Consider the following 14897-nt stretch of genomic DNA (forward strand, 5'->3'; position numbering starts at 1 on the left):
CAGGCAGCCTGGAGGGGATGAGATTGTGCAGGCTGAAGGGTCACTAAATGCAGTTTATCCAGAATTTTATTCCCAATCCTCCAGAGTTTCTCCATCCAGCCAAGACTGCTGCATTTCCAACAGCCTTGGCTGTGCTCTCTCCTTGAGGAGGGAAGGGATGATGATTTAGCATCTGGAATATTCCCTCTCCCTTTGTTTGCCACAAAACCTTTCATCCCATGTCTGCATTCCCACCTGAGGAGAGACTCCTTCATTTCTGGCAGCATTTCTTTTCCACATTACCTCACCATTTTCTTCAGGTTTTCCCCTCTCTTGTCTCCCTGAGGAGCTCCTGCCTCTCTGTGTTACCTCCCTGTGCATCAGGTGTGAGCCAGACTGTGACTTCAGCCCCAGAATTCCCAATTTCCCTGCTGAGAGGGAGCTCTTCCCACGGATTTCCAGGTGTGTTGTTCAGAGCTGGTTCATATCTGAAAAAACTTCAACCTCAAGGACCCAGCTCTGAAATAAAGGGAAAAAAAACTCAAACTGAGCTGTGAGTGGTCTGAACACAAAACCACAAAGTGTGTGAGGGATTATTTTATGATCCCACTGCTGCTCCTGAAGGATTAGGTTATTCCTAATTCCTGATTAAAGGATGTTTGGTTGATACCAGCTCAGCTTCCCTGCAAACTGGGAGCCAGGGGAGGGAAATCCTTCCAGGTCCTTCAGGATGGAGGAAATGCTGATGTGTTGGTGGTAAAACAATGTTTTAATAAACAGCAGCATAAAATAATCAGTGTTTAATATCATCTCTGGCACGTGAAATACAAAAATGCACATATCTCAATTATAAAATAGCCTTTGTCGTTACATTATTTTTTTTTCCATGCTTGCCTAATTGAAATGCCCGTAATTAACAACTCAATCAATCAAGTAATACAGTGATTAAACGCATGCAGTGAAAACAAAGAAATATATTTGTATAAGGTAGTGGCTGAGTATCACCATAATATATTTCAGGAACATCTACATCAGGGTAAAAATCAAAAGAAACAGCCCAAGATATAAAATGCAGAGATGTATTTTCACTTCTGCTGTACAAAAACATCATCACACTTTTGTGCAAAAAAAGATAAAAATAAAGTCCTATTATACAACATTGTCAACTGAGCAAAAAGATTGTTTTTGTGGACAATAAAAATATTATTCAGTACAAAAACAAGAGTCTGTGGAAAATGTACCGTACACAGCACGTGTGTAACTCATTAAAGTGGTTTCAAATGAAGAATCTCGACTGGTTCTACCTGAATGGGTTTTTGAATGACACGAATGGCGCATTTCTAAGTGGAAAATCAGCACTAATTCACATTATTAGACACAATTGCTATCGATGGATTTGCTGCCTGATGGAATGCGAGGCTCCCTTTTTCCAGGAGTCAGAGTCACTGAAATGACACAATAAATATTCCTGGGAAAACTGATTGTCACATATATAAAATCGTGGTTTGGCGCTTTTCCATTACACAGTTGCATAGCAACAAAAGGATATAAAATTCCTGCTTGAGCGACCAGATCATGAAATGTTATCTTTGAAGAAGCTGATTCAGGTTCTGAAATTAAAGCCCTTTAATTTCATTTCCTTTAAGGCAATTCCTTAAGAGCTCCAGCTGTCCTTAGCAGCCAGCAGCAGATGAGGTTTGTAGACTGCAAGCTGATAACTCCAGCATTTGTGCTGTCACATAAATGACATTTTTTTGGTCTGAATCTGAGCTCAGACTCCCAGCTAAACCAAAGACCAAAATCCCACCTGAAGTAATTGATTCAGCTCTCAGATCATATATTTTGAAACACAATCCTCGACTGCAACATTTACAAATATTTTTCCTATTGGCACTGAAATTGCACACCCAGATCTCCGAATCTTTGCATCTCCTAAAAAAAGAGACAAATATTAAAATATGGTTTTCAGTATTAAAAAAACAAGTTCCTGTGATTTAAACCACGCCGGAGGTTTAAAAAGCTGTGAAAAAACATTGGATAAAACGTTTTTATTTTTAAAAAACCCCTCAAATTCCCTCTTTTCTCTTTGAATTGTCGGTGGCACTTGGAGGAACGCGGCCAAGGCTGAGGATTCCCACCAGGAGGATCTGTCTGGTTGTGCCTGCAGTGAAACTTCACAGAAGACACTTTGGCTGCAGCGTCTGTCCAACAACAACAACAACAACAACCAGAAAAGGATCTTTAATAAAATATCTGAATAGGAAAAAAAAAAAAAAAAAATAGATATCTTTCCTCCCCCTTCCGAGTCTGTCCTATTTACAAAGGCCTCGCGTATTTACAACTCCGCCGAAATCACCGACTCGTTGGGTCCGTGCATGCTGGAGTCCCCCAGCAGGGAGGCCTGCTTGGAGTCCATTTTGTAGGGTTTTTGAGTTTTGTTGGCGAACACCGCCATGCCCATGCCCGCGGGGTGGCTGGGGATGGCCATGTGCGACAGCAGCGGGATGTTGGCCTCCTGGTTGGAGCCCGACGACGGCAGGCTGGTGACGTGGCCCGTGCTGGTGGAGCCGCTGGCGCTGCTGGGCGAGCGGCTCTTGGGAGGGGGACAGTGCTGGATCACCCTGGGGGGGCCCTGCGGGGCGAAGTGGGGCGCGGGGAAGGCGGCGTAGCCCGGCGGGATGGGGTAGCCGTTGATGGGGATGTAGCGCTGGTTCTGCGCCAGCGGCGGCCCCATGAAGCCGGCCAGCTGGCCCTGGGGGATGCCCTGAGCCGGGAACATGAAGTTGGGGTAGCGGGGGTTGCTGAGGTTGCTGACGGGGCTGGCGCTCAGCGAGGTGGTCTGGGTGGTGGCGTTGCCCCCCGAGGGCGTGGTGGAGCTGGTGTGGCTGGACAGCCCCTCCCAGGAGCGCAGGCGGGCGTGGATCTCCTTGAAGCGCGGCCTGCGGGACGGGAGGTCGTGCCAGCACTCCGTCATCAGCCCGTACATCCTGGGGGGACAGTCCTCGGAGCACGGCAGCAGCTGCCGCTTGCGGATCATCTCGATCACCTCCTGGTTGCTGAAGCCGTAGTAGGGCTGGAGGCCGAAGCTGAATATCTCCCACAGCACCACGCCGAAGGACCAGATGTCGGAGTCGGAGGAGAACTTGCCGTACATGATGGCCTCGGGGGGCATCCAGCGGATGGGCAGCAGGGACTTGTTCTGCACCCTGTAGTAATCGGCCGAGTAGATCTCCCTGGAGAGCCCCAGGTCAGAGATCTTCACGTGCAGCTGCTCCCCGATCAGGATGTTGCGGGCAGCCAGGTCCTTGTGCACGAAGAAGTGCCCGGCCAGGTACTCCATGCCAGCGGCGATCTGCACGGCGATGTGCAGGAAGTCCCCGTGGTCCAGGCTGGATTTGACCGTGCCGTCCTCGTCGCTGCTGCAGCCCACGTCCGAGTGGGGCGAGCGCATCACCAGGAACTCGTGCAGGTCGCCCTGGTTGGTGTACTCGAACAGGAGGCACACGGGCTGCTCCTGGGTCACCACGCCCAGCAGGCACACGATGTTGGGGTGGTGCAGCTCGGCCATCAGCGACGCTTCCTGCTGGAATTCCGCCCACTGCTGAGGGTTGTTGAAGTCCTTGAGGGTCTTGATGGCCACGAGCTGGGCGTGGTCCATGCCCGGCAGGTAGAGGTGGCCCTTGTAGATCTTCCCAAAAGCGCATTCGCCCAGCTCCTCCATGAAGCGAACGGCAGAGAGGGGCAGCTCCTTGGCTTTGCTCTGTGGGACAAACACCAGAGACATCAGCGCCGAAAACACTGAGCTCACTGATTTCACTTCTGGTGAAATCTCTTGGTGTGGGAACACATCAGCACTGAAAACACTGAGCTCGCTGATTTCACTGATTTCATTGATTTCACTGATTTCCCTTTTGGTGTAGGATGTGTGGGAACACATCAGCACTGAAAACACTGAGCTCACTGATTTCACTTCTGGTGAAATTTCTTGGTGTGAGAACACATCAGCACTGAAAATTCTGATTTCACTGATTTCACTCCTGGTGAAATCTCTTGGTGTGAGAACACATCAGCACTGAAAACACCGATCTCACTGATCTCACTGATTTCACTGATTTCACTTTTGGTGCAAAATCTGTGGGAACACATCAGCACTGAAAACACTGAGCTCACTGATTTTACTGATTTCATTGATTTCACTGATTTCACTGATTCCCCTTTTGGTGCAGAATCTGTGGGAACACATCAGCACTGAAAACACTGATTTCACTGAAAACACTGATTTCACTCCTGGTGAAATCTCTTGGTGTGAGAACACATCAGCACTGAAACTCTGATTTCACTGATTCCACTGATTTCACTGATTTCACTTTTGATGCAGGATGTATGGGAACACATCAGCACTGAAAATACTGAGCTCACTGATTCCACTGATTTCACTGATTTCACTTTGGTACAGAATCTGTGGGAACACATCAGCACTGAAAACACTGATTTCACTGAAAACACTGATTCCACTGATCTCACTGATTTCACCGATTTCCCTTTAGGTGCAGGATGTGTGGGAGCCAAGGAGATGGACACAGGGATCCCCCTGGTGCCAGGCACAGCCTGAGGCACAGCAGGATCCAAAAGGGAACAGAAGGAATTCCTTTCCATCCTCCCCACAAGGCCACATGCAAGTATTGGATCCAAATATATGCAGGAGCCATCAGCATCCCAGTATTTGGCCTTGGGCATTTCTGTACTTCTGATTGAATGTGACTAATTTCAGGAATTGAGGTAATTCCCATGCTCTAAGAGGTCCATGAAGTGTTTTTTGGGCCAGGCCTTGGAGTTTTAGCAGGGAAAAAAAAATGATTTTGTTTTAAAAACCATGTCCTTGTAGCCAATTCTGCCTTGACTTGGCTGTTAACCCTTCCTGGTACAGCAGAGCCTGTTTCTGATCCCACTATTTCTGGTCCATCCTGAAACTCTGATAGAGAAAGGCAAACCTTTTAAACATTTATGGCCCTTTGGTGTGCAGATATTCACTCCTGGGCCATAAAGAACCTGGATTAGTCCCAATTTCCACTTGTGCTTGTAACACCCAAACCCACTCGTTTAGGGCCCTCAGTAAATCCACAGGTAGTAATTTCAGGTTAATGAGTTTGGGATCTAGGTTCTGTAAATTAGTGTAAACATTGCCATTTGCATTCCTGAAACCATGCAAGGCCAGCTTCCCAGTGGGAAAACATCTGATATTTCAAACAATCATGTAAAAAAAGCTGGTTTAGCATGAATTAATTCTAATTGTATTGATCACTTATGACTTAATAATAATAATAATAATAGTAATAATAATAATAATAACAATAATAATAATAATAATAAAGCCATTTAAGCAGGCAGCCCAGTAGACTGCACAGTGATGGCAGGAAATTAGCTATATTGTTGAGGAACAGATGGTTTATATTACCCAAATCCTTTAGGCTAAAACTTGTTTAGGTCTGGCATATTGTAAATTATATTTTAGTAATGAAAGTGAAATGACCTCTGTCTGACCTGAGCCTGGGTCTGTCTGTTTGAACCAACAGAGTGGAAAACTGGGGGAAGAAAATGAAGTCATAAAGTTTTGGCAGGAAGGGCTCATTTGGAGTGAAGCAGTTGTAAATCTGCTCAGCTTTTGTTTGACAAGTATTTGTCACACACGGGTGTCCAAAATGTAGGGAAGTGTAAAATACACAAGAGGCAGCAGGTCAGGGGAAAGGGAGAGGGAAATCCACCCCTTCCACCTCTTCTTCAGCTCCAGGACAAGATGTCCTTCATTTATTATATTTTTGGAGGCAATTAAAATCCCTTAAAAGTGGAGGAAATGCTAACATTCCTATTTATCCAAGCAAACAACTGCCCCAGTGGGAGCTTGAAGCTTAAATGTGTTTTCACCCAGAGCTGACATCAATTTTAAAAATAAGATTCCATTTCCTTTCCTTGAAAATATTGTTTGAAAGGCAATCAAAACACTGGAGACAGGGAGAGCTGGCTTTCCCAGTGGGAAAATCCTGAATTAGCATAAATAAAATGAAAATATTCCTGCAGCACGTGACTTGCAAATTGAAAGGAAAGAGAGTGGTCAAGATTTCCAAACATTTCCAGGAATTTCTGCTTTCCGGTGCTGTGTGGAAAAGTGGGAATTGCATCCTCAATAAAAGGATGCTGACATTCCCATACCTTCAATTTAGCCAGGATTGAACCCCAAATTCCCAACAGAACAGGCAGCAAGAAGCAACTCCAAATTTAACAAGATATTCCGGGAGTCTGGATGCAAGATGACTTTATTAATTTTTTTTTTTTTTGTTACCAATATTTTGAGATAAAGCTACTCCAAGCTGTACAGGAAAGCTGGAATTGGGAACTTCCAAGGAGAATGAAGATAAATTCACAAGGCCAGTGTGTGTGGGATTGAGGTTTTCACTCTAAAATGCTCCAAAAGAACAAAGCCCACCAAATTCCAAATGAACAAAGCTCATCAGGTTCTTGAAGAACCATCAAATATCCTGAGCTGGAAGGATCATGGTGTGAAACACAAGGGAAATGCTTTCCCAGGGAATTCCTGTCCTGTGGGTGGCATTTCCAGCCTGCCCTGGTGACACCAACAGCTCTCACATCCCCACCAGGAAATCAGGGACATGAGCTGATCACACCTAAATCAAAATGATTTTTAAAATTCTTCCTGAATGTGGAGCTGTGGTGAAGCCAAACACCAGGAGCTGTGCTGCAGGCAGAGTTTTGGGGCTGTTTTGGTCATTTCTGATTTAACTGAGGCAATGGGTGAGCCTGAAAAGCCAAGGAACAAATCCTTGCAAAGGTGATTTTAGCTGAGTGAAAGGCGACAGATGAGCTGAGCAGAGCCATGGAAAGCTCTCCTGAGGAAATGCTGGATCACATCTTCACCTGCATTACTCTCCCACTTCAATGAGGTGTTTTAGAGATGCTTCAGGAAGGACTTTCTTGCTTTATCACACAAAAACTCCATCATTTCTCCAGGGACACAGGAATTACCCCCCTGCTCCAGCACATGCTGCTGCTGCTGAGAAACCCTCACAAAAATCACACAAATCACAGGCTGGAAACCACCTGGATATTTGAGTGCTGGGCTGTTTGAATAATTTCCCTCCCTGCCTGTGGAGCCAGGGAGTGTGGGAGCAGAAATTTGGGGTTACCTTTGGTTTGTAGGCGTTGAGCATGGACATCTCCACGTTCTGCCCCCGGACGTGTTTGGGCTGCCTCTGCACCGGGGGGGACGAGGATTTCTGGTTGTTGCGACAGATGCAGATGAAGAAAAAGAGCAAGGCTATGGCCAGGGGGATGGTGACACTTGGCACCAGGATGTACAGGATTTCCATTTTGTTCTTTTCCTTGGAATCCTTGTAATCTGGTTCAGAAAGAAAAAAAAATAATGACAAAGGAATGAAGCATCCCAGAGTCAGCTAAAAGTGTTAAAAATAATAAAATGTCCTTTTTATCTTGCTGAAATCCACCTTGAATGCTGCTTTATTTAATTAATATTAAAAGGAAAAATTATTTTGTGGAGTAACAGTTCTGTGAGGACAGACAGGAGCTGTCCCTGTCAGGTCAAACCTACTGATGGGCAGGGAGCAGTGGAATGCTGTGAGGTGGCCTTGGCTTGGGCTGAAATTAAGTCATGGTTCAACACAGATCCACAGAAAAGGGAATTTCTAAAACACCTTATGGAATAAGCCTGTGGAAGGTGCCCCTCCTACAGCAGGGAGTAGGAACTAAATTATTTTTAAGGGTCCCTTCCAAGCCAGACCATTCTGTGATTCCAAGAAAAGCTCTGGTGGGAATACAAACTCCTTATTTTGAGACAATTTAAAGGAGAACACTCTGGATTGGGAGGGACAGGGACAAGGACAGATCCCTTATCCTGAGTGTCCTGGGCACAAGGACAGTGACAGATCCCCCATCCCAAGTGCTCCAAACACAAGGGCAGGGACAGGGACAGATCCCTCACCCATCCCCCAGGAGCATTCCCAGGGTTTAGGGTGGAATTACACCCGGATTAACTCACTCACTGCAGGGGAACTCAGGATCCCTGGAGCCCAGGCTGTTTCCAGGGGAATTGGGAATGCCTGGGGCTGCCTTGGGGAGTCTGGGAGAACGGGGAATGTTTTCTTATCCCTGCAGGGTCACTCCAGTTTGTTTGTCTGTGTTTTCCAGGCTGGATTTGGACAAGTGCTTAGCGGCCCACACAGATCTCTTTTATGCACTTCATTAAACATGAACTTGATCTGAAGCTTGGGCTCGACTCAAATTGTGACAGAGGCAAAGTTCAAATGGTTCTGGATGTCACTTTGCATAACCCCTCTCCTCTTTCAGGCTCACGCTGTCCTCTGCTCTCCCCACGTTCCTCTCAGATTAATTTGTGCCATCTGGTTTTTAATTGAGAGGAGAGGTAGCCCAAATATTCCTACAGCACCACCCCCAGGACATCTTCCCTGTTCCCAGAGAGGCAGGGATTCACACACTGCCCTTCCCAACCTTCTTAGGCTCGGCTTTGCTAAGCCTTATGCTCGAATTACCCCGTGTTTCACATCTCCCCACAATCAGCTTGACAAACTTGGAGGAAACAAATCTCTCCCAGCTTGTGGGACACAGCTGAAGGGAGGGAAAGAAAGCAGCAGCACGAGGCAGAGGGAGACCTGGGCACCAGTTCATCACCTGAGCTATTCCAGTCAAAGGCAATTATTATTCTTATTAAGTAGCAGCCCCCGCAGTGAAGCCTCATTAGGTTAATGGGCTTCTTGGGAGCCACCCTAATTAAATCCATTTCCCATCTCGGCATGTCCTGGTGAGGCAGAATGCACAATGCTGATTGAAATGGGCCTGAAATGGCTCTTTCAGCCCGTGCAAAACCGGCAGAATGCAAGTCCCGCTCGGTATTCTGGTTTTAATATGCAGATTAGCACTTAACAATTCAATTACTGCTCACCTGATCCAGCTCTGTTTGTATTTAGAATAATAAAGGCACAGAACAAGGGGTACCATTTAAGGCAGCAGTGAGAGGTTTTGGTAATTAAAACCTTTGTCAGGAATTCTCCAGCCCAGCCAGCCCATCTCAGTTATTATCGAGCAAAGCTTGAAAATCAGAGAATTTGGCTCCAAAAGAGTCCTGGTATCCCAGATCAAAAGCTGAGCATCTCAGAGCCCATCTAGAGGGGGCACAAGAATCTCCAGGATGGTTTTTGTTGTTTGTGTTGAAATAACAGCAGAAGAGATACAGGACTCGAAAAGTGTGGGGAAAATCATGGAATTGCTGAGGTTGGAAAAGCCCTCAGAGATCAGCAAGTCCAACTCTTAAACCAGCACTGCCAACACAGCTCAGGCCTTGTTTTAAAAATACAGGTGGCATTGCCAGGTCCTCTAAAATAGAATTTTGTGTTCACAGAACTGCCCTGGCTGCATTTTGGGTTTGCAAAATTAACAAAAAGGGAGATTCAGCTCTCATTTGATTCTGCTTTTCAGAGACCTGGCAGGAAGTGAATGGAGCACCTGAAAAATGTTTTATCTGCATATAGAAATAACAATATTGATAACAGGCCAAGGGAAAAAACATTGCTCTTTGCATGGACACGGCAGAAATGCACCCAGAAATGTTATGGAAATTCAAAGTTTCACACAAAATTTGATGTTGCCTACAAGTTGTCACACTAACATTTACCTTTCCCCTTGGAAATGAGATACCTTTGATGTTCCTGCTCCATAGCCAGCACCAAATTAAATTTTTTCTGGTTATGGTTATGAACATTCCTGCAGTGAGACATGTTCTGAGTCTGCTCCAAAGTCTTTTTCAATTAATGAAAAGATGGGAATCGATGCCAAAATGGGATCTAAATTATGTTCTTACTGAAAGGGGAGATGGGGGGAAGGCAGATAGTCTGGGCTCTGTCACTGCATCTCAAACCCTCTCCCTGTTTTTGGGCCCCTCACAAGAAGAAAGTCATGGAGGGGCTGGAGCATGTCCAGGGAGGGGAACAGAGCTGGGAAAGGGGCTGGAGAATCCCTGAGGGAGCTGGGAAGGGGCTGGAGAATCCCTGAGGGAGCTGGGAAGGGGCTGGAGAATCCCTGAGGGAGCTGGGGGGGCTCAGCCTGGAGAAAAGGAGGCTCAGGGGGAATTTCTGGCTCTGCACAAGTCCCTGCCAGGAGGGGACACCGGGGGGATTTGGGATCTGGGAACAGGGACAGGAGCAGAGGTATCAGCCCCAAGTTACACCAGAGGATGTTTGGATTGGACATCAGGGAAAATTTCTCCACTGAAAAGGTTGTCCAGCCCTGGCACAGCAGTGGTGAGGTCTAAAAAGGGATTTAAACAGGGAATTAAAAGCCCTGTGGATGTGGCACTTGGGGACATGGGCAGTGGTGGCCTTGGCAGTGCTGGGATGGTTGGACTCGATGACCTCAGAGGGATTTTCCAACCCAAACAATTCCATGTTTCTGTGATTTAATTTGGCCTAAGGATTTGTACTGATTGGAACAAAAACAACCTGGGAAACCAGGAACACCTGAGCTGGCAGTGCAGAGCCATTCCCCAGGAAATGATTTTCATGCCAGCACTTTGTCACTGCAGGGACAGCAAGGTGTCCTCAGAGCAGGGCCAGCAGCCTTTCCTACAGCTCTGTCCCCAGGACTCTCCAAAGACACTCTGTGCCCCAAACCCTTCCTGAGGGAATCACCAAAGACACTCTGCCCCAAAATCTTCTCCAGGGCTCACCAAAGACATTCTGTGCCCCAAAATCTTCTCCAGGGACTCACCAAAAACACTTTGTGCCCCAAAATCTTATCCAGAGGATCACCAAAAACACTTTGTGCCCCAAACCCTTCTCCAGAGAAACACCAAAGACACTCTGTGCCCCAAACCCTTCTTAGGGCTCACCAAAGACACTCTGTGCCCCAAAATCTTCCCCAAGGAGTCATCAAAGACACTTTGTGCCCCACACCCATCCTGATGGAATCACCAAAGACACTTTGTGCCCCAAACCCTTCTCCAGAGACTCACCAAAAACACTTTGTGCCCCAAAATCTTCTCCAGGGCTCACCAAAGACAATCTGCACCCCAAACCCTTTGCCAGGAACTCACTAAAGACACTCTGTGCCCCAAACCCTTCCCCTTTTTGCCCCCAAACTCCAGCCCAAGCCACACCAGGCATTACCACAGGCCGGGACGTCGCAGAGCTCCGACTTGAAGTTCTCATCCAAGGTGAAGCACCACGGGGCATCCTTCTGGTTGCCAGGGTTCCTGCAGTAGGAGTGGCCCCCGTTGAGCTCGGGGTACCTGGCAGCAGTGAAGCTGTGGGTGTGGGGGTACTGCGAGTTCCAGGGCTGGCACTGCCGCCCCGAGCGCGTCACGCTCACCGTGCCCCGGTAATCCACGCCCGTGCTGTTGTAGCACCGGTGATCTGCAAGAGCCAAAAGGCAAATTCACTCATCAGGGTGGAGATGAGGGGGGGGAAACTGGGATGGGAGAGATGGAAAACTCCTCCATGGCCATCTCACCATTGGGAATTCCATGGAAAGCGTCCAGCTTTCACTGGGGAGAGATGGAAAACTCTCCATGGCCATCTCACCATTGGGAATTCCATAGAAAAGAGTCCAGCTTTCACTGGGGAGAGATTGAAAACTCCTCCATGGCCATCTCACCATTGGGAATTACAGGAAAAAGAGTCTAGCTTTCACTGGGGAGAGATGGAAAACTCCTCCATGGCCCCCTCACCATTGGGAAACCCACGGAAAAGAATCCAGCTTTCACTGGGGAGAGATGGAAAACTCCTCCATGGCCATCTCACCATTGGGAAACCCATGGAAAAGAGTCCAGGTTTCAACTGGGGAGAGATGGAAAACTCCTCCATGGCCATCTCACCATTGGGAATTACAGGAAAAAGAATCCAGCTTTCACTGGGGAGAGATGGAAAACTCCTCCATGGCCATCTCACCATTGGGAATTCCATGAAAAGAGCCCAGCTTTCACTGGGTAGAGATGGAAAACTCCTCCATGGCCATCTCCTCCTGGATTCCCACACTGGAGGAACTGTATCACCCACAATTTCCCACTTACTCTTGTTGATGGGGTCGGCCATGGGGATGCCGATGCGGATGCAGCTGGCGGCCTCGGGGCTGTCGGGCTGCGGCAGATCCTCGCAGTTGGGCAGCTTCAGCCTCATCAGGATCATGGGGTTGGACCTGGCGAAGATGTACTCGGTCTGGCACAGCACGTTCTCCAGGATCTCGCACTCGTCCCGGCACAGATCCCGCGGTTTGGGGGCGGGGGAGCTCTCGTCGCAGTAGGGGAAGGCGTAGTGGCACAGCGAGGGGATGGCGAACTGCGAGCACTTGTCCGACAGGTGGCTCGAGGTGCCGATCATGGTGAAGGCAGCTGCAAAAAACACACCAGGCTCAACTGGCACTCGGGGATGTTGTCCCTGCGCTGTTGCCTTCCCAGTAAAACCTCACTTCCTGCTGCAGCTGGGCAGGTGATGAACGGGACGCACGGTGCTAATTACAGGAATTTCGCGATTATAAGCCGCGCTTTCGGGTTCAGACCAAAATTTTAGTCAAAATGGTGCAGCTTATAATTTTGAAATTACTGTACACTGAGAGTTATTAACGATGCAGATTCCACTGATAAGGAAAATACATCAGGTTTGCATCATGGGATTAATGCTGAGCTTATCACCCAACCACCAAACATAATTATTCCTTTAATTATTCCTTTAACTATTCCTTTAATTATTCCTTAAATTATTCCTTTATTATTGCTTTATTATTCTTTAAATTATTCCTTTATTTCCTTTATTATTCCTTAAATTATTCCTTTATTTTTCCTTTATTATTCCTTAAACTATTCCTTTATTATTCCTTGAATTATTCCTTTATTATTCCTGGAATTATTCCTTTATTATTCCTTTATCATTCCTTTATTATTCCTTTATTATTTCTTAAATTATTCCTTTATTATTCCTTTAATTATTCCTTTATTATTCCTTAAATTATTCCTTTATTATTCCTTTATTATTCCTTTATTATTCCTTTATTATTCCTTTAATTATTCCTTTATTATTCCTTTAATTATTCCTTTAAAAATTATTCCTTTAACTATTCCTTTAACTATTCTTTAAATTATTCCTTTGTTATTCCTTTATTATTCCTTAAATTATTCCTTTAACTCTTCCTTAAATGATTCCTTTAACTCTTCCTTAAATGATTCCTTAAACTATTCCTTAAATTATTCATTTATTATTCCTTAAATTATTACTTTATTATTCCTTTATTATTCCTTTTATTATTCCTTTTATTATTCCTTTTTCCTTCCCAAATAACTTAGAATGATTTACAAATTCATGCAATATTTGGAAGCCCAGCAGGTAAACCCCAAATTCCTGCACCAGTTCCTTCGTGGAAGGTGACAGTTTTCATACAATCCCAAATAACTTTTTTTTTTTTTTTTTTTGGAGTGCTGGCAGTGTTTGGAGACAAAGGGAGAAGAGAAATTTGGGATATTCTGACAGAAAGAAAAAAAATCTGAATATAGAGATGATTACCAGGGCTAGGATCAGGCCAAGTTAATTTATATGAAAAATAGATAATATCATGATATCTGATATCTGCCAATTCAGCAATCCCATCAGCACATCCCACAAAAATAATGGCAACTGCTTCTCCCCTAAATCCAAAGGAAAACCACGACTTGCTGCATTATTTATGCAGCTTTTCCCAGCACCTAAATTATTCCAGCCACATAAAATCAACTAAAGCTGGTTCCCCTTTTCTTTCAAAACCTACACTGAGCCTCTCAGAAGCTGTAAACACACAGCCTCTCCTCCTTGAAAAAAAAAATCTCTTTTTTAGGTGTTTTGGGATGAGCTGGAGGAGCAGAGACACCCAGACGAGCTCGTGGCAAGAGGGAATAAAGAGCAAAGCAAAATAACATTGCTGTTTATAAACCCCAGCAGCTTTTTGGGAGCAGACAGCTCGGTGGGGAAGCAGCCAAGGAGATTTTACCCACCTGTAATCTGATTTTCTATCTCCCCCTGCATGTGCAAGGACTCCATGTAGATGGTTCTGTTCCCAATGAAGCGGGCACAGGCGATGCCCCTGTAAGGCTGGCAAAACCCATCCTCCTCATACTCATCCCTGAAATCAGAAACATCAAATTGTCACTGTCAAATATTGAAAAGAATTAGGATTATTTCCTTCTATTCAACAAGATCTTGAATATTTGTTTGTTTACATAAACCCCCTTCATCTGCCTGATAAAAAGTGGCATTTCAGCTTAGCCAAAATTCACATTAATGTTGTATGAAATGAGAGCTCTGCTCAGAAATACACCCAGCCTTGATTAGGAGAGAAATAGAAACTGCCTGGAAAAAAACCAGGATTGATGTTTATTTAAAGCAGCTAACACATAGTTTTCTATTTTTGAACCAAGCTTGTGCTTAATATTGATAAACACAGCAGGAAGAGTCATGCAAGCAGAATTTAAAGTGTGTATAGAAAATCCAACCCCTGCCAGCACCATACCCTGGAAATAGGAAATGTTTGCTCAGTCTTCCATGTGTGGCAACATTTAGTGCTCAAACAGAACCAAAACTGAGACAGGAGCTCAACAGACACATTTCTTTCATTAGGTGCTTTCTTTTAGGCAATATAGGAGACTTTTAATCCAGAAATCCAGATGGGAAATTATTTGCCAAAGCAAAGGAAGGAAATTACTGGAGACCCAGGCAGACACTGGGTATTTTGAATAATCAGCACCAAACAGGGGGTTTTAGTGGGGTTTTGATCCCTGAAATCCCTTCCTTTGAGGATGCACTCGGAGATATTTTGCACTGAGGTTTTTGCGATGAATTTTCTGGACAGACAGCTGA

At 45.7% G+C, this 14897-nt stretch overlaps 1 protein-coding gene across 1 annotated transcript; it reads right to left on the bottom strand.

Moving 5' to 3' along the window:
- Positions 1-764: 764 nt before the first annotated feature.
- On the bottom strand, positions 765-14263 carry LOC117000488 (inactive tyrosine-protein kinase transmembrane receptor ROR1). The gene is made up of 5 exons (XM_033068136.1): positions 14036-14263; positions 12089-12406; positions 11187-11432; positions 7179-7390; positions 765-3739 (listed from the first exon to the last, which is right to left on the bottom strand). Exons 1-5 carry the CDS (start codon positions 14079-14081, stop codon positions 2315-2317), a joined length of 2247 nt encoding a protein of 748 aa, XP_032924027.1. The 5' UTR covers positions 14082-14263; the 3' UTR covers positions 765-2314.
- Between the last annotated feature and the right edge of the window lie 634 nt (positions 14264-14897).

Source organism: Catharus ustulatus, chromosome 9 (assembly GCF_009819885.2).
Source record: "Catharus ustulatus isolate bCatUst1 chromosome 9, bCatUst1.pri.v2, whole genome shotgun sequence".
Classification (NCBI taxonomy): domain Eukaryota; kingdom Metazoa; phylum Chordata; class Aves; order Passeriformes; family Turdidae; genus Catharus; species Catharus ustulatus.

Excerpts from the sequence above, each read along its gene's own strand:
- LOC117000488 (XM_033068136.1), bottom strand. The coding sequence starts at position 14,081 with ATGGAGTCCTTGCACATGCAGGGGGAGATAGAAAATCAGATTACAG. Across the intron at positions 12,407-14,035 it reads GATAGAAAATCAGATTACAG|CTGCCTTCACCATGATCGGC; the intron begins GTGGGTAAAATC and ends TGTTTTTTGCAG. Across the intron at positions 3,740-7,178 it reads TCAACGCCTACAAACCAAAG|AGCAAAGCCAAGGAGCTGCC; the intron begins GTAACCCCAAAT and ends TTTGTCCCACAG.